The following is an 18,484-nucleotide window of genomic DNA, read 5'->3' on the forward strand; positions in this document are numbered from 1 at the left end:
AGAGCGGCGCCATTTACGTCTGAGCGACAGTTGGACAATGGAAAAATCAGAGAAATTATGTGAAGCAGGGACAGGGGGAGTCTGGAGCACCCCAGTGTCCTTTATGGGCGGCTAGCATTGTGTGCGTTGGCGTTGAGTAGAGGACAAGTAGAGGAACACGTTGTTTATGTGATCACATAATCCACGGCCATCAAAGAATCTGTAACCCGCTATAACTGGACTAAGTACTACTTCTGAGTGCTTCCAGTCAATGAAGGTCGAACATTAAGCTGAGGACTTGCTAATGGAGCTGCTACATAAGCGCTCAGCCCAGTGCCTGACAAACTCGAAGTGAATATGTAGCTTCTGTAAGTAAGTATCCGTTGTTGGTGGAGTCGATGGCAAACTGATGCAATCAAGTTCAACTTCATCTTGGTCGTCATCTCAAGGAACAATACGGTACCGGACGGGTGCCGATTCGGATGTTATGACTATGAAATCAGCACCGCTGGAATTGGGCTCGAGACCTCTGCAAAAGTGAAGACGGAAGAGAAGTGGCGGTGGCGTAGCTCCATTACATCGCGCGGAAGTCGAAGCAAAGGACGCACAAGTGCACTGTCAACCTCACCATCCTTCTGACGATTACTTCCATCCGCTCCGACTACTAAAGTTACTTGGTATGCCAAACAAAGTGTGCTACTTTTACTTTGAAATCCGCTCGGCGCACTTACCAGAGACAGGTTTGAGCTATATAAGTATGCATTCCTTTGCTTGGGGCTTTTGTGCTCGCTTCGATGTCCGCCACCTCTTTATTCGCCATCACCGACCACGGTTCTCCCACCTATGCTCAAATCTTTGGACCCGTCTTCTGGGGTCAGTCTCTCCTGCTCAACTTCGTGGTCGTTCTCGGCCGCTAATCTTTTGTCCCTTCTTTGCCAGGGTTCTGCGTTGCCCTGGTGTACATCCAACCTCTACTTCTTCCTTAGTACAGAGCTCACTCGGACTTTCAGACTCTGTGGTGTGAGCATCTTGCAGGGGTACCTCTACTTTACGCGCTATAACGACAAAATCGGAGTACGTCTGGTGGTGAGTCTTGTCTTCAGGTCTTTTCACCGAAATATTCAAGATGAAGCAGGCCGCGATAATGATGTTCGTGACATGGTCATGGTCATTGCGATAGTGAAAATGACTCTACAACAGAACGCTGGACCTCATTTCGATGGTACTCATCTGCCAGTCGATGTACTACTATATGGTGTGCCATAGGCTACTAGTAATATCAGTATGCCTTTTCTTACCTGCTGATAGCTTCCGCACTATGGTAGTTTTGCTCCCCTCGGAGCCGTCACCAAGTTGGCATGCACTTGTTCCATGGTTCCCGTCTGACTTCTTGCAGGGAGCTGACCGTCGAATGTCTCATCTCCGCGGTCATCACCTTCACGTATGTCGTTCAGTGGTACTTTCTTCTCAACCTAATTAAATCTAGGTCCCAAATGTATTTCGTGTACCAGCTGCATATGGGTACTCGAATTCCCTGAACGTGGGCATCAAGTGACCCCAATATTTCCAGTTAAAAGTCCCCGCGCCGGATCAACTGCGACGGTCATGAAAGCACTCGTCGTTCTGTTCGCGACCATAGGCCTAGGTTTGCATTGGTGCTTTTCATGCTCTTCGTCCGATGACTTATCCTGTCAGCTGGCGCAACAGGTTGCGTCGTGATGATGTTTACGTTTCCGCATAATGTTTTTATGCACCGAAACATGGCATTTGGCGTACTTATCCATTTTTATTCTCGTTTTTGTTTTCTTATCCTCTGCGAACAGATTCTTGCTGGTGTGGCGAAAGGCTTCGGCGCTGCAGCAGACATCGTAGCCACAGTTGCGCTTTGCATATTTCTGAAGGAGGCCAAGACAGGCATATCCAAGTATTAACAAGTCTTCCACCATATCAACCTGACTGAACTCCATCGGCAGAACGTCGTCCCTCCTCCGCTCACTCATGCACCTGGTCATCAACCGCGGCATCCTCGTAACCCTCGCGCAGTTCTTATTGTTAATCACTTTCTTCGCCTCCTCAGGCCACTTGTATTGGTCCGTTCCCACCTAAACTCGGGCCTTCTCTTATTCGCTGAATGCAGGCTAGCGGTGCATATCAACACCACCAAGCTTTACGTTTGTACTTTCTGCAAGTCAAACCTTGACTGCTTGTTTGATGCTGATATACTTTATGACCAGTTGGAATGCTCAACGCACGGACAACGCTGCAAGAGCGTTATGCCGCTGGCTCGGCCCACATGTCGATGTCGCTTTCCAATGGAGATAGCGCGACCCTCAATTCGAGACGTATGACCGGCGCAGGGCTAGCCGCGTATTTCAAGAACACAGTCGCTGGTGCTGGCGGAATTGTGATGGACGAGAACAGCAAGGTCATCGAGAAGGTGTGTACTTAATGCTAGACATCGGACTGCTTGTTGGTTTCCGTCGTTAATCCTTTCTGTAGAGTAGTAGCGACACGGAGTACGCCGTTTCTCTTGGGGAGATTCGGGTCACCACTTCATCCACGGTCGTGGATATGTGATCATGGTGACCTGTAATTCACCTGTGGTGTCGTGCCAGTGTCCATAAGTATTACCTGTCGTATCTTGAACCGAACTGTGCGCTCTTTTTGATTATTTGTCTTCCTTTTCGAATCTTCAAATGTACTGGAAGCGGCTCTCGCAGTAGCGAATATGTGGAGCGATACGACGATGAAACCTCTCTACAGTAATTCGTAGTGCGCGGCTGTTTGATCACGGTGATCATCACGTGACCGTGATCTGGGTTTACCCATTCCTTCTCCGATCATTGCAATGGGCTTGACTTGGTTCATGTATAGCTGAATCCAACCGTTGAGCTTGCTTATAGCACTCTGACATTACGTGGTACACAAGCCGCTCCATACTCTCCTTGATGTGCAGTGCGAATAAAAATTCGGTCCCGCCCATATCTAGGTCGAGTCATCCCAGCGACAAGAAGGTTTGTAAACAGCGGCTTATACATCTTCAGGCTCCATTACATCACCTGCAAAACTCTTTTAAAGACGCGACAATGATCCATTTCCCTTCAAGCACGCCCACCCCATGGACAACCAGATCGTTTACTCTGCTGAAAACCCACGACTCTCGCTGCGCCAAACGAGAGCATGCACGAACTGCCGGTGTGTGGCATTCTATTTACGATATCTCGCCTTGAGGCAATGCCACAGTCTCAAAAAAATTGTGCGCGCTAGTTGCCAGTGTACGGGTGAAGCCGTTTACTCAGAAGGCGGCAGCGGTGTGATAGGTCTCAACCCATCTGCAGCCAGTGCGCCAAAAATTCTTTTGCTTTCAAAGACTGTGAATACGGGGAAGGCCAGAGCAGTATCGACGTTTTAGAAGGTTCGTGCCGAAAATTGCTTCGAGGCCAGGCTTGAGGTCTTATCCAGAGAAAATATCCACCCTCCGAACGCGGATACGCCTTCAATTGCATTCAAAAGAAGCAAGACCTGCGCCAATATCGACTAAGCGAATCGATGTCCACAATACCGCGGCTCTGGGACCATTATTGACTCATTTTTGTTTGATCTTGAAGTGACCTTTCTTGAAGCGGAGGCTCACTGTCCTGCTAGACTATCAACAGGTAAACGGGACGTCAATAGACCGACTTGCAGCAGATGCAATGCCCTTGGTGAGCCTGATTTTGCTGATACGAAACGTTCTTGAAGTTTGGTCTCGTAGAATCTGCCTTTTATTGTTCTCCAGGCTTTGTACGGGTCGTTCCTCTGACTTGGTGTTGTGTCTAATCTTTCACAAGGGCCCACAACTTCATTCATGTGTCCTCCCGTTTCGGATTCTTCATGGACGTGCGCGAATTCCACGACGCTATTACTGGTGCACGAAGTGCTTCCTCTCACCTGCTACCACCAGTCATTCTCCATGTTCTCTATCTATGGGGCATTCATCTTCACGTGTCAAGGCACCGTCAAAGTAACGGGGCGTTGGCGGCATACGAACCAGCGTTACTTTCCCATGCACTCAGGAGTGTAGCAAACGCTATGTCAGGCTCTACCTCACAACACATCGTCGGAGGGACAAGGCCAACACCAGCGCACCCTACAACGATACTGCATGCTCTTCAAGCCATAGTGCTACTAGCCCATTACTTTATTCGCAACACGCGTCTCCTTGAAGCACACTACCAGATAGGCCTTGCTGTCAGCATATCTATTAGCGCAGGTCTACATCGGGTGAGGGACTCTAACTCGGATGCAGCCAACGCATTTTGGGCTGTTGTCCGCCTGAACGCATTCAGGGCAAGCTTTGAACCGAAGACCACGGATGTACAATTTACAGGGACCGGAAGGGTGACGATCCACACACCGTGGCCTGACTGTCAGGTGGTGGTATGGCTTTCTTTCTTTCGTTTTGATCGGTCCCGAACCAAATATCCTTGTAGAAGAACATGGAGGATGAGGACTCCATCGTGGATGAGTTTCTCGCCGATAACTCGGCCAGTCAAGATCGCGGCACCAGTGCCGCAGCGCTGCTTGCGAAGGCCAGCATTCTATTCCAAGTCTCCGCCAATCGCAGCCTAGATGCACAAGGTTGTCGTCCCTAATGCACATTGTTTCCTCTTATGCTAACATCTTCTAAGAGTATGAATCTCTTTCGTTCAAATTAGCCGCTTTTTCCCGGGTTGTAGAGGAATTTCTACACCCTTTCTCGCCATCAGAGCAGCCCAATCAAGTATTCGTTGCGCATATGCTCGTACAAGGGGCATCGATCCAGTTATCTCGACAACACGATCACAAAGGAATTAGACCATCCGACGATGCTCGGCGAGCTGCCGAGTCAATTACCCAACGACTTTCATCCACCGACTTGAGTCAATTCGGCGAACCGGACTTTATCCTTACTGTACGCCCTCTATTGGTTCTGCTTGCGTATTCTAAGCTTTAGTGTGTTTGGGTATCCGCATGTTTTGTCTTTGTCGACGACGTTCGATATAGCAAAGCTCGGGGCATGACATACGAGACTTCGGCTATGTCCCTCAAGACACTGATTCGAACTATGGACCACTTCGCAACATCATCTGGCTTCATGCGTTCGTCTCATATTCGTTGTGAAGAAAACATTCACCAAAAAATTCTTAGGTGCCCAATGTGCAGAAATTTGTACCATCATCTCGGAAATGGGACTTGATGCGTACTGGCTGGACTCTTGTTCAAACGCTCGGAAATAAAGTAGTAGCCACTATTGAGTATATAGTTCACGGTTGCTTGGCGAGGATCTGCCCTCGAAATTTGGAATTCATGGCTCGTCTAAGACGGATAAATTTTGGCTCTTGGTACTCTAAACTGAGTATGGGACAAGACCTGGATTTAACCATTCGAAGACTGTCAGACCTTGTTCAGAGACTCCTCCAACTTTCCCACCGCTCGCTTGGCCGACCCAGCGATGATACACCACTTCGTCTGGATTTTGTGCGGAGGAGCCAACGGAGCTCAGATTGAACGAGTACATTTCGCCATTCCCCAAAATATAATCAATGATAAACCCAGTCGGCACAGGTACGCCAGATGAACTTTGGTCGAGTCCATATGGCTTGATGACACTGCGGTCTTTTGACTTGGTGCCTTCCAGGCTGCACTGATTTTGAAGAACAATTCCCTTGTGCGCGAGATAGCCAGTGTTGAGGGTTCGGGTTGAGTTGGAAGGGGAAACAGAGATGTACGACAGATCATAATCGCCGACGGAGGCCGTGCCGAAAAACCATGAATCGACCGCTGTGTTTAGCGGAGCGGGTGCCCAGTTCGCATCGTGGTAGCCTTGGCCAGTAAACCTGAGTCTGGCGCCGTTGATTTTCATGTCGACCTCTGAGACAGCGCCTGGAACACTGATCGCCCAACCTAGCTTGGTGAAAAGAATTTCTTCGGCCGCAGATAGCGTCGTGTGTTGATCAAGGATGGATTCGAAGTAAGGGCCAGAAGTGGTATTGCAGCCGAAGTGGTGTGCCGCTCGCGAGGTGAGCTTGACGGAGCCAACGAAACCATACTCTGGCGCATCGAGATGGATGGTGAATGTGGACAAGTCCGGAGAGCCTCTGAAGCTGCCTGCACCACCCCAGCTTCCAGCGACTTCTTGGGCATGGGAGGTTACGGTGCCTGAGGTGGCAGGGATGGTCCCCGAGAACCGAGTCCCATTTGGAAAGAAGCCGTTTACCACGATGTAAAACTCGGGAAGGGTGGGGTCCCGCGGTCCGAGCGCAAATGGGTATCCTATTCGCGCGTTATGGATCATGCTACCATGTCAGATATATGCTGACCTTGATAAAATAGGTATTGAAAGGCAGCTGGAGGGTTATTGCCTGTTGGTTCGGCTATAGCATGCCCCCACCACCACTCAACGGCTGTGTTCGATGCATTCGGTTTCAAATATTGACCATCGAAAGGGATCCTGTCGGGTCGCTCAACAAGAGAAGCGGCGACTAGAGGAAAAGTTCAATGTAACAATTCACTAGGATTTGAGACCACACATACCAAAAAGACTAGAAGCAAGAGAAAGTGTCAAGGAAAGAAGCCTCATAGGTGCAACTGACCAAGACTCACAGAACGTGTCCGCGTTATGTAGCTCTTGCATTATGTCACTCGTGGGTCCCCATATGTGTTCTTAAGCCCTTTACCGGAGACTGAAAGGGTGGTAAATGAATACGGTCCGCATGCTGAGTCTTCAGGCTGAAGATCATCCGGAGGAGCAACATCGGTGAAAGACACGCGCCGCAACCCCGACAGGTCAACAACACCCAAAGTCCATCAGATACTTGAGTACGGACCTATCCTGTCGGTGCAACCGCGAGAGCAACGAGCGTAGCCGAAGTCAGTCAATACTCTCGTCAAATTCGTTCACGAGAGTTGAAAGCAAGAGTTGATCAACAGCACAGCCACCGTGATTGGATTCACAAGAAAATTATTTACAAGCTCAGAGTCAAGGTTTTATGACGCCAAGCGCAGGATAATTATTGTCGATCTGAATTTTGAGGGAGGTTAACCAGTCGCGGGTGGGGTCTCGCAGCTGCGGGCTGCTCACGAGTTTTTTGATAATCTGTGTTGGTTTAAACCTAGAGTAGTCGATGAATACGGAGGACCCCTCTCTTAGACAATGGTCACACCTGATTTCCATTGCCTTTCCTCCGGGGAATGCATGTTCACCAGAGTTTTCAGCCATAACCAAAACGGTCGCGAAGTCTTCCTGGTTATTTGTCTCAGCCTTCAACTTGTCTCGATGTATTTTGTGAAGCTCTAATACGGTCGGTCCGGGATTTGGCCCCCTTGCTTGGGTTGCTTCTTGCATGCTCATGATCTCGGTAATGGTAGACATGGAGACGACTTCTGCGGCATCGAGCTTGAAGCGTGCGCCGACATCCCGATGAGGTCGCGGGAGCAGGTGGATCACGAAACCCTTCTCGTCAATGTTCTTCGGGTGTCCGTACAAATCGAGAGCCATAATAGTGGCGATGATGATCGAATTCTGAAAGTGTGCAGTCCAATGACGGAGATTGCGTCGAAGGGGAGGTTCACCACCAGTTTCGGGGTCGGGAAGCGGAGCATAGGCGATCGAGTGTTGACAAGCAGCCTTGTGGTTTGGCCAGTCTGCCTCTGAAATCCAAAATCAACCGTGCTCCTCAAGCGGCATGGAGAGCATAGACAATACTCTGGCATTGCTTGCTCTGCAAGAAAGAAAGATGAGATTTTGTAATCGACTAGACTGCTGGATAACGCACACAGTACACCACAATTCTGAAACGATGCGTATAGCGTTAATCACTAGCACTGAGGAAAGAGACGACATACTTGCATCTAGCGCACTTTTGCAGTTTCTCCCAGTTGTCGCAACCTCGCAAATCACACGTTCTTCCGACAAGTTGTGCTGAGCGTAGCTCATTCCGAGGTTCCGCGCTTTCCTGTTGGATAACTGTGGCTATGATTATTCACGGTCCAAAAAATAAACTGTTTTGCTTACCGCCTACACTGACCTTCAGCATGGTGTGTGGTCTTATGTAATGTTTACGTCAGACATTTGATGCCAACTGACCACAACCATGACCGAAGCTGGAACAAAGCCACAGATTATGACTCTTTGGGATGAGATTACGCGTGGGGACTTTGCCACTTACAGTCATCCATGCCTCGAACCTCAGCTCCGCTAATCAAGCCCGAGCCCCCGCCCAGCTGGTTGGATGCTAGTGAAGAGATTCCTCTCCCTGATCAGGCGCCGTCGCGAACAAAGGAGGAGGCCAAGAACGATTTGCGCAAGCTCCTCGATAGCGGAGCGTTCAATTGCAGCTTCACCGGCGACCAGTCCACCCTACCTGGCTTCAAAGATGGCGTCCGCTTGAAACCTCATCAAGTTAAAGGTCGACTTTGGATGCGACAGCGCGAGAATCCTCCAGAGAAGTTCGGCGGTCTTCTTTGTGATGATATGGGCGTCGGGAAAACTCTCCAGACGATTGCATGCATCCTCGATAGACTGCCGACCAAGGAAGAAGCAGCACAAGGCTGGAGCCATTCCACCCTGTGAGCACACCGATGCGTTCTGATGCCACCCTCTCTAACGGCTTGTAGTATCGTTGCTCCTCTTGCCGTGCTGGAGCACTGGGCAACGGAAATACAGACCAAAACCAATGGGCTACGCGTCATCAAGTACCACGATTCGACTCGCGGGCGACTGTCTCGTAGGTCTTCCTGTCGCAGCCTAATTCCCATACCAACTTTGCGGTAGTTGCTAAAGCAGATGTTGTTGTCACAACCTATGGTATCGTCCGGTCGGAGCACACCCGGGAGAAACCTACTGCCCTGTTTAGCACCAAGTGGCTGCGCGTCGTGCTTGGTGGGTGGCCTCATCAAATATGTCCACCGTTGATATTCAATTCGCTAGATGAGGCTCATACCATCAAAAATAGTAAGACTGAAACAGCTAAAGCGTGCTTCAGTCTACAAGCAAGATTCCGCTGGTGCCTGACTGCAACCCCAATGTAAGGTATCCTGTTTGAGCATTCATATCTACCCTAAAAGTTCAAGCAAGGCAAAACGCTGTCGAAGATTTCTACTCTTTGTTTCATTTTTTACGTATCAAACCTGTGAACGACTGGACTCGCTTCCAAAGCGAAATCTCCAAACCAATCGACAAAGGGAATGGCAACGCCGGTCTCGCGATGAAGCGCTTACAGGTGCATCTTTGTTCTGCTACCAGTATTTTGTACATCTTACAAGCGGTTGGAGGTTGTGCTGAAGCACGTACTACTGCGACGCCTCAAGACCCAACTGGACGAGTTGAAGCTGCCAACTCGGACCGTCACCCTGGTCTCGTGTCACTTCAGCGACGACGAGCTCGCTTTCTATAAGGCACTGAAAGCGTATTCGAACACAATCGTGAAGCGAATCATGAAGAACTCGGATCTCCATGGCGGAACGAAGTATATAAACATTCTGGTCATGTTACTGCGGTTGAGGCAAGGTCTAGCGAAGCGTTCTATTCACTTATTCGTTTCATTAACACCACGGCAGCATGTGATCATCCCCGACTGGTCCTCGAAGATTACAAGGAGGCACTTGAGGAGCTCGATTCCGAAGAGAGTGTCATGCCAAAAGTGTTTTTGGATGGTGACAAGGATACAGACGATGAGTCCGCCGATCAAGAGAATAAATGTGGTACATGCGCGATTCGGTAAGGCTATGACCCTCGTTTTTGACTGTCCACTGATCATGGTCAACCCAGTTTGACCCGCAAAAATATGGCTGGCAAAGACTGGCCAGGCACTTGCATCAATTGTGCGGCGCTTCAAGTTCAAGCTGAGAATCTTTCTAGTCCATTTCGGGCGTCTACAAAGGTCAACCAGATTCTCCGTCTGTTAAAGAAAATCGCATGTTTGGGCGGGAACCAGAAAACTGTCATATTTTCTCAATGGACATCATTTCTCGACCTCCTGGAGCCTTTCTTATTGGCGATGAATATTCGCTTTACACGCTGTACGTGCTTATGACTTGGAAAGCTGCCGTTCGCCTTATGATTCAATAGATGATGGGAAACTCGGCACGAATGAGCGCGCAGCCGCTTTGAAGGAGATAGCAGACGACGCTCGTGTCACAGTCATCCTGGTCTCCTTGAAAGCTGGGGGCCAGGGTTCATTCCTTTCATTATGTCCCTTGCCCGCGCTTACACCTTCGTAGGGTTGAACTTGACTTGCTGCAACCATGTGATCTTGGTCGACATGTGGTGGAATCCTGCCGTTGAAGAACAGGCTTTCGATCGAACTCATCGCGTTGGCCAGAAACGGGATGTCCATATTTATAAACTGCGCGTGGAGGAGACAGTCGAAGACAGAATTCTCGAAGTAAGTCGATTGCCGCATGGGTTCAACTAACACAAGATCAGCTCCAGGATAGAAAGCGCCGAGTCACAAATATGGCCCTCAGTCAGAGCCGCGAGGAAACAGATGTGAGGCTTAACCTTGAGGAACTGTTGAATCTTTTCAAGTAGATGCTTGTATTGGCTTCCCCTCCATCTGTTGGGACAGCTTTGACTGCATTACATTCACGAGATACGACATATTTTCCCGTTTCTTGTTGATTGTCTCCTCCAGCGTGTCTAAATTGGATTGGATGTAGTTGATTTTGGCGGTATAATGTTGTGTCGCTTGCGGAATTGTCTGAATAGAGGTCGATTTGGCAGAAATCTAATCGGAGTGAGGTCCGTACCTTCTTTACGAAGTAACCCGTGCCGACGTCTACGATAACATGTTGGGCATCTGCAAGCTTGCCAGGTAGATAGAGAGAATTTGTGAGTGGGACGAGGATCGGTTTGTCTGAGGCTTATGTGAGATCGTGACCACAGGTTTGCCTGAACCGCACCCTTGTTTGCCGGCTTAATCTCCTTCACATTTTCGACGCAATTCTTGAACTTTGTTTGGGCTTGTTTGAGTTGGGCGAACGAATTCGTGAGGTGATTGAGTTCCTATCTCTCGGAGTCAGAATGTGCTGAGATGATATGAGAGGGAACTGCGGGACCTCCTCCAGCTGCCTGCGGACATCTGCCAGCTGCGGAAGGTCGAGGTCGGTGACGCTGATTTGCTGAGCCATGGCCAACAAGTCTAAAGTTGGGGTTGCCCGTCACAGTGACAAGTCGCGCCGCCCTCTCCTTTTGCTCTCATTTGCCTCGGCTGTGGATATGTCAGTCGATGCCTTGGGAGGGCGCCCTCCTCAGGACATCGGTGAGCAATGCCGCATCTGTCTCGTTACACATACAAACCGAGCTTCACAGTCGCCATCTTCCATGCGTCCTTCCATCCAACTCAAGGCAATATTATTGACTGGTCTCTCAAGGCCAGCGAGGGTTCGTTTCACTCTTCTCCATTGTACACCCTATATACCAACCACATAGATCTGACGCTTGACAATCTCGAATTCAGTGCTCTCCCGTCAGGTCTGCACCTTGTTGAAGAAGACGTCATCTACTTCACCAAGGACGGACAACAGGGCGTTTGTGTTTTCCGACGTCGCAAGACGGTAGAGCAGGGTCACCGTGGCTTCCGACTCTCCTCTCTTGGAATATTGCTGGCCCGTTCCGATCGTCCGCGACCCTGGCGACATACCGCGGCTCTTAAGGAACTCACCACTCTCCTCTACTCCCGCTTCGAGAGTAACCAAATTTCGAATCCCAAAGAGGAGGACTGGGCACCCGCAAGGGACTTTTTCAACAGCCGCAAGGTCGCCAGAGCGGATCTCAACGGCGCCGGCGACTGGAGTGGTTGGAGCTCTGAGTTGTTGGAGCGAGTGAGTAGTTTTCGGTCCCCCCCCCAAGGCGTTGCTTATTCTCCCAACAGCTGGATCCCGCAACCCTATCGTCAACACCGACCCTTCATCTTCCGCACCTCCTCCGGATTCTGGGCCCATCATCCTTGATTTTACACAAGCATGTTGTGGGCCGAAGACGGATTCTCATTTACACCCTCCCCCCAGTAGAGGCCGCCTCGATATTGTGTCACGTTGCGGCCGATATGGCATTCGAGCTGCAGGTCGAGTCCTCGTCGTCAACATCAAGTCCAGAGGGGAGAAGTCGTCAGGGAATTAATGTTCTTGGGATGATCACATTGATGGACCTGGACATGATTGAAAAAGAGGGAAAGAATGGACGAGGATGGGTAGCTTGTAAGTTTCAACAACCTTTTGCACATGTGACTCACTCTGGAATAGGCACCACCGACGCTATTTTCCTTGAAAAACCTTCTTATTACGATCTTCTCATTGATCTAACCACTCTTTCACCTCTCAAGGCCACTCGTCCCACCTTCTATGCCTCCAAACCTGTTGCACCGTCATCTCCATCATCGTCTTTGCGACCCCAATACCGACTTTCGGTCGTACGCTTTTCATGGAGTGATGTGAAGCTTTGGAATGAACTTAATCGCCTTCTCCAACTCGATTCATCCTCACACGCTTCTTGCTGCTCCCCAGCATCTACCTCTTCCAAACCCAACTCAATAACCGCTTGGACAGACGCTTGGCGCGTATACGAGGACGTCTGTGTTATCTGTGCTGGGCTTTGGATGGGCGCATGGAGAGGTAATTCTACCCCTTCCTATTCCACAGCCGATGGGGCTAGAAATTGGGGCAGCGTGAGGTTAGAGGGAGATGAAGATTTCAGCTACCGCGCCGTTTCACGCAGAGCCGAGAGCGGAGATTTGGCTTCCCTCAATGAAGCAGATTCGAAACATGTCAGGAGTGTGGGGCTGGGTATCGAGGGCGGACCTCGAGTCGCATCAGGAAGTGGCATCGTCACCAACAAGGCAATGCGACGAACAAGCGCCATGTCTTGGGCCAGCAGTCGAGCAACAGTCACATCCTCTCCCGTCCCCGGAAGCAGCAAAGGAATTGTGCGCGAGGATACAACTGCAACCTCTGGCACGCTTAACGAAGCTGAGCATGACACCAGCCAGGTGTTGACTACACTTTCGCTACTACAAACCCTGCATGCCCACACCACCTGGCAAATTGAACGGCTCGGGGCCGTGATTGCATCGAAACTGCAGGCCACCGACGATACCGAGCTTACCATTGTGTTGACACCGCGCGATTTGGTTGCTCTTGAGCTGGGCGCACTGAGTAGCGCGGATGCCAAGTACTTGGAGTGGCTTGGAGGTGAATATGCGCTTGCCTCAAGGGACAATGTGAGTGGAATCAATTTCGTGGTCAAGAGAGGGTGGAAGGAGATACTGTCTGTGATTTTTGGTTATGGCTAGACACACCAAGCTATTTTTAACTACATATTGTATCCTGATACCCCCTCATTATTCTCCTGGACGATCCATGGAATATCGATGCATTTTTGACTTGTGCATGTCATCCACTAGTAAAGAGAACATCCGTTTTCCCAATGCCTCATTAAGGACCTTGAAAAGCCACATTTTGTCGCCGGGAAAGTGGAGCTCCACTTTCCTTAGTAGTCGGAAAGTTGCGAGGAGGACAGATATGCGCTCAAGAGGGAGCATGTGGACGTCGGATCGCTTTTGAATGCGGATGACAAAGACGATGCGCTGGAGGGGGGCCATATGCAGTTGCTCCAATATCACTGGTAACCTGTCGGTCGAATCTTTTCTCACCGCTTCTCCTCGCTGCTCACAGAGGAGACCAGTGATCTCGAGAGTCCGCAGAGCCGTGCAACATGTCAGGTCGGCTTCTGCTGGCACATTGTAGAGAATCAAGTGGTTCAATTGAGGGCCGATATAAGGTAGCACCTCAGACGCGAGGACAGCATCTGATCGGGTGTCGAGTTTTCCTATCGCGAGGCAGCGGAGGCTTGGCACGGCATTAGGCTGGATGAGCCACTGGAGCAGCACCGAGGGACGATAATAGACGCAGTCGACAACAAGCTTTTCGAGCAACGCGATCCTATGCTCAGGGGGGGCATTATTTGGCGTACTCCAAATAACATCTAACAACGCCAACGCCCGAAGATTGGGCAGCACGCCACAAATGTCGAGGACATGGGTGAACCGATCGACGTGCACACGCAAGAGCTGAAGTTCGCTGATGTGGGTGAAGTTTTGGCTCAGTCCCGTCATAAAAGTAGCCGAGAGAGGAGCTGGGTAAAAGTCGCCAGGAAACCGCCAAGATAGAGTAAGACGCCGCAAGCGTTCCAAACCGGTCAAATGCAAAAGCTCGTCGTTGAAAAGAAATATTGATTTCCCTTCTTCAACTGCGTCCTCCGACGAAGGCAAGCTTTGCAGATGAAGGCTTCCGATAGACCGAACCCAGTCATTATTGTCCTCGATCGCTTGACGGAATTGGGCAAAGTTGTTTCGATCAACTCGAACAGTGCTAGCGTGCAGAAAGAGATGGTATCGGCTCGATACATACCAGGTGCGGCAGACAAGACTGCAAGCCAGCAGCGATGGTCGGTGTCCATGGAGAAAGTCAAGGACGTAATCGTGGAGCTCGACTGGGTAGCGAGAGGTTATGTTTTCGGAGAGAGTGTAGCCAACATGGCGTTGCTTAGGTTTCCGATGAGACTTGGCTGTGCCTAAGGATGGAAATTCTTCAGAACCGAATTCGGGAAATAGAGCCACGTAGTCGTCAGATGACATCGTGGTAGAGCGCAAGAAAAGCAAAAGCAGAATGCCTCAAAATATATTCCGGTACGGGGAGTCGAACCCCGCGCTAGTGCGTCCAATATCTTGAAAAGCACCAATGTTAGCCGATACACCATACCGGATTGATAAAATTGCCAAATAGAAACAATATGATATGGGGAAAGGCAGGAAGTCTCTGACCACTCTCACACATTTTCAACACGCGTGGCCGTTTTCATACGAGGTCTACGGAAAAGAGCTTCTTAGGAATGCTTCGCTTGCATCTAACTCGTCTGAATCGGTGGCGTATCGAAGTACTAATGATTTAGCGCATTCGTCTCTCGACCCAGACATTTCTTGTTGCCTACTAGCATGGGTCAAGCAATCATTTTGGCTGCAAACAAAGTCTCAAAGATTGCTTGTTTATTTTTCTATTCACTCACCCACTGCATAAATCCCTACTAGTATATGCCTGCTTGGATATCTATGAAGCAGGTTTCATTGCACCTCCAATGGTACCCTTGTCTCCAGCAACTTCATTCGCTTCTCTTCTGGCGCTTCTGCAGTTGTTTCCGGACCCACATGTGGTCGTTTCTTCTTTCGCTTGCCGTCCGCTTGATCTTGTAGCGATTCTACTGACATGTTAACCAACTACACTCACGATTTATGCCCCAACTTACCCGTTACAGCAGGCAAAGGCCGCCAATACGGTTGCGCTAACCACCACGGAAGGAGTTTGAGTCCCGTCCCTTCTTGTGGCCGAACGAGCTCCAAGTTGGTCTTCGCACCACCGCGCTCCCTGTCTTCATCTATGCGCATTCGCTCGCCGAGCTCCTCGACGATCGAAAAGTAGTCCTCCAATCCAGTCTTCCAGTATGGCTCTCCCGCTTCCCCGCCCGCCTCTTTGTCACCTTTAACTTTGGCCTTGACCATCGTCTTTACACCTTCTATTCGGGCCTTACCAAGGCGCTCTCGTAGATCTGGGTGCTTTGGTAGCGCGGGACGAAGGATTTTGAAGAGATGGCCTTTAATGGCGCTAGCACTGGTTACAGTTTTCAATGACTTGACGATTTCGAGATATTCGAGGGCGAGAGAGATAACGGGAGGGTGTAACCTCAGGAGGGCGGCCTCGGAGTCGGTGGTGGATAAGGGAGATGCAGGATCTAATCCAGCAAAGAGCGCGGGATTATATAAAACTCCTTCGGCAGACATAACGCCGTCGCAACCAGTCTCACGCAAACAGGTCTCGATATCCTCCTGGAATAAAACATTTCCATTGGCGAAAACAGGCACAGAGACATTCTGCTTGACTGCTCTGATATGTTCAAACGAAGCCAGACCCTGAAGACCACTCAGCTGTAAAAAAAAAAAGACAAGAAAGAAGGAACGCACAGAATTCTGCCCCCTCTGTTCCCTTATCCGCCCATGACAAGTAAGAATTTGTGCTCCCGCTCGCTCAAGCATTTTTGCATATTCGACCGTCTTCTCGATGCTTGGAAACACCCTGAATTTGGCGGTAACTGGAACGTCAAGATTTTTGTGAAGTGTGTTGACTGGTTGACTTCAGTTGCCTAGTCGGGAGCAAGCTAGGAACTCACTGAGCTGGAAAATCAAATCCCACTCGTCTTGCAAGAACGCGCCGTAGTGCCCTCTCTTCGCAATATCTTGGGGGCAGCCAAGATTGATATCCACCGCATCACAATGCTCTTGAACAGCGAGAGCAGAAGTCAATAAGGCCTCCGGGTCGTTGGCGCAAAACTGGACAATGAGCGGTCGGTCAGTCACAGGGTCGCCTTCTTCGCCCGTCAAGGTGTCGAAGCTCTTGGCTCGGTATGTGACGTTTTTAACGGGGTCCGCATATTGCTGAAAGCAATTTAGAGCGTTGTGGGAGACAAGGGACGACGGTGCACTTTGGCGCTGATCATCGGGGTGTAGATGAGCTGCGTTGACTCAATTAGAGGGGAAAGCAGTCCTCAAAGCGAAACATACCTGGCCGCCATATCGTCTACAAAGTCTTCGAAATGCCTTGGAGGGTGTACATTAGTTCACGCTAGATAGCCACTGATGTCCACTCACCAGCTCACTCTGATCCACCATTGGCGCAACAATATATTTGGGGCTGCCAAGGACCTCCCGGTAGAAGTCATACCCCCCAGGTTTGGTTTTTCCAGAAATAGGTTCAGAAATTGAGCCCATTGGGCGTAACAGGCTGCGAAGGAACGAGGAGATCGTGGTGGTGAAGTGAAACTGGGTTAGCTTACATAACATGCAGAAGTATAAGTTTCTGCCGGTGGTTACTTTAAAGCTACTTAATCCTCTTCTTCAATTTTGTTCCAGATACCCTTTGTACCACCTCTTTGACGGTGTTCGTTGTTGCCTGCAACTCTTCCCCGCTGCCCACTGATCCAGATAAGTGGTTCAGTGCCTCGATCTCCACTGCCCACACCTCTCCTGGCCTTTTCTCGTCCCCACTAGGCGTTTCTAAAATCAAGGGAATGTTTTGGAACCTGGTGTCATTGAGGATGTGGTGGAATCCCGACAAGCCGATATGCCCGCTATGCTCCAAATCAGCGGATTTTTGCAACGAAAAGTACTTGACGCACAGTCCGATGTTCTCGTGTCTGTCGCGTTTCGAATTGAGCTCAGTTTTCGAGTCGTTGAGGTGCATTCCACGAAGGAAGGATAAACCGACTTGTTGGTCAAGATCGGTAACTTTTTTGAGAGGTCAAAAGACATCGGGAAACGAAGAAAAAGAGTGAACCTATCTCATCTACCAGAAAGGTCTCAAACAGTGCATACCAGATAATGAAAAGCAAGAATCACCCCAGCCTTTCTTGGTTCGCAGATCATAGCCCTGCAGCAGACTGGCTGAGAGTATAATTCTTTCTAAGAGGTACCACATACCGCCGCGAACATATGACCTGCAGAAATCAGTGGGCATGATACTCGAGAAGGTCAACTTACAAGTGTCAAGACAAATTCCGACCCTCGTCTTATCTTTGACCAGCTGGATTATCTGGGAAAGATGAGCAAAGTCGCCACCAATGATGTTGCCTGCTCCAGCCTAATTGAGGATGAGGAAGCGAAGGAAGGATGCGCCAGGATGACCATATTCTCGATCACGACGACCACTTTCTCGGTAGCAGCGTGTGCGTCATTAATGCCTTGGGCAATAAGCGCAATCGATTCGTCTGTTGTAGCTTCCCCAACCGTCGACCCAGGACTGCACTCGTAAGTTTACGCATAACGTCGGTAGACCACGTACTGAAAGTTATACAGTTCCAATCCTAGCGCTTCGCACCTTTTGAGATCGTCCAAGAAGCAGTCGTAGGATTTTTTTCGTTTCTCTCTTGGGTATATGAGCAGCACTCAAGTAACGCAGTCGGAGAGACAAACGCGTCTGGGTTGCCAAGATTAATCAAGTAGCTTCCGTGAGGAAGGACATGGCGCGGGTCGTATCCGTATTCTTTCATTTTGCTCTTGAAGCTCGTTATTGTCGCCTCTGTCAGAGCTGGCGAGGTCCACTTTCTTTGTGACTTGACAAATAGTGCGAATGCGTTTGCTCTAGTCTCGTTTATGGAGGGTTTGGAGGGAGAAGAAACATACCCAATTGACGCTGCATTCGTAATTGCATTATCGACGCCGCCAGCTGCAGAGACATGCGCGCCAACCTTCCATTCAGAGTTCGTTCGTTTAAACTTCACTTCCGGCGACGCTGGACTGGTCTTTATCCGTTTTGGCGCAGGGGAGACGTGGTCTGAGGCTGCTCTCTTCGCCATTAGGTGAACAAACGATGTGCGGATATTTTGCGTGTTTGTCCGAGAACGTAGCATAAAAATAGGCGAGACGGTCACGCACTCGTGCTC

General features: G+C 49.8%; 7 protein-coding genes across 7 annotated transcripts; 4 read left to right on the top strand and 3 right to left on the bottom strand.

Moving 5' to 3' along the window:
* Positions 1-773: 773 nt before the first annotated feature.
* MIND_01254900 (uncharacterized protein) lies at positions 774-2,556 on the top strand (the record flags this gene model as incomplete). Its single annotated transcript, XM_037369034.1, has 15 exons — positions 774-852; positions 919-937; positions 990-1,065; positions 1,115-1,128; positions 1,180-1,234; positions 1,288-1,331; positions 1,376-1,420; positions 1,466-1,500; positions 1,550-1,624; positions 1,675-1,751; positions 1,803-1,903; positions 1,953-2,069; positions 2,117-2,163; positions 2,214-2,416; positions 2,479-2,556. The coding sequence occupies 15 exons, from the start codon at positions 774-776 to the stop codon at positions 2,554-2,556; spliced, it is 1,065 nt and encodes a 354-aa protein (XP_037214240.1).
* Positions 2,557-3,674: 1,118 nt separating this feature from the next.
* MIND_01255000 (Zn(2)-C6 fungal-type domain-containing protein) lies at positions 3,675-5,237 on the top strand (the record flags this gene model as incomplete). The annotated part of the gene is made up of 7 exons (XM_037369035.1): positions 3,675-3,683; positions 3,734-3,762; positions 3,810-4,398; positions 4,452-4,599; positions 4,650-4,912; positions 4,955-5,099; positions 5,149-5,237. The coding sequence occupies 7 exons, from the start codon at positions 3,675-3,677 to the stop codon at positions 5,235-5,237; spliced, it is 1,272 nt and encodes a 423-aa protein (XP_037214241.1).
* A 110-nt stretch (positions 5,238-5,347) lies between these two features.
* MIND_01255100 (uncharacterized protein) lies at positions 5,348-6,634 on the bottom strand (the record flags this gene model as incomplete). The annotated part of the gene is made up of 3 exons (XM_037369036.1): positions 5,348-6,273; positions 6,321-6,482; positions 6,535-6,634. The coding sequence occupies 3 exons, from the start codon at positions 6,632-6,634 to the stop codon at positions 5,348-5,350; spliced, it is 1,188 nt and encodes a 395-aa protein (XP_037214242.1).
* A 1,542-nt stretch (positions 6,635-8,176) lies between these two features.
* On the top strand, positions 8,177-10,531 carry MIND_01255200 (DNA repair protein RAD5; the record flags this gene model as incomplete). Its single annotated transcript, XM_037369037.1, has 11 exons — positions 8,177-8,568; positions 8,617-8,726; positions 8,774-8,881; positions 8,930-9,026; positions 9,077-9,221; positions 9,274-9,508; positions 9,559-9,718; positions 9,770-10,020; positions 10,070-10,174; positions 10,222-10,385; positions 10,427-10,531. 11 exons carry the CDS (start codon positions 8,177-8,179, stop codon positions 10,529-10,531), a joined length of 1,872 nt encoding a protein of 623 aa, XP_037214243.1.
* On the bottom strand, positions 10,524-11,130 carry MIND_01255300 (uncharacterized protein; the record flags this gene model as incomplete). The annotated part of the gene is made up of 4 exons (XM_037369038.1): positions 10,524-10,700; positions 10,750-10,856; positions 10,903-11,005; positions 11,059-11,130. The coding sequence occupies 4 exons, from the start codon at positions 11,128-11,130 to the stop codon at positions 10,524-10,526; spliced, it is 459 nt and encodes a 152-aa protein (XP_037214244.1).
* Positions 11,131-11,218: 88 nt separating this feature from the next.
* On the top strand, positions 11,219-13,289 carry MIND_01255400 (uncharacterized protein; the record flags this gene model as incomplete). Its single annotated transcript, XM_037369039.1, has 5 exons — positions 11,219-11,261; positions 11,312-11,383; positions 11,432-11,823; positions 11,874-12,198; positions 12,244-13,289. The coding sequence occupies 5 exons, from the start codon at positions 11,219-11,221 to the stop codon at positions 13,287-13,289; spliced, it is 1,878 nt and encodes a 625-aa protein (XP_037214245.1).
* Positions 13,290-15,116: 1,827 nt separating this feature from the next.
* MIND_01255600 (tRNA-dihydrouridine synthase 1) lies at positions 15,117-18,451 on the bottom strand (the record flags this gene model as incomplete). The annotated part of the gene is made up of 16 exons (XM_037369040.1): positions 15,117-15,250; positions 15,299-15,959; positions 16,011-16,171; positions 16,217-16,481; positions 16,529-16,558; positions 16,608-16,643; positions 16,695-16,865; positions 17,065-17,173; positions 17,222-17,330; positions 17,380-17,388; positions 17,442-17,472; positions 17,523-17,539; positions 17,583-17,682; positions 17,727-17,841; positions 17,884-17,967; positions 18,015-18,451. The coding sequence occupies 16 exons, from the start codon at positions 18,449-18,451 to the stop codon at positions 15,117-15,119; spliced, it is 2,469 nt and encodes an 822-aa protein (XP_037214246.1).
* Between the last annotated feature and the right edge of the window lie 33 nt (positions 18,452-18,484).

This window comes from Mycena indigotica (assembly GCF_014461135.1).
Source record: "Mycena indigotica strain 171206Taipei chromosome Unknown Mind.scaff0013, whole genome shotgun sequence".
Lineage (NCBI taxonomy): Eukaryota > Fungi > Basidiomycota > Agaricomycetes > Agaricales > Mycenaceae > Mycena > Mycena indigotica.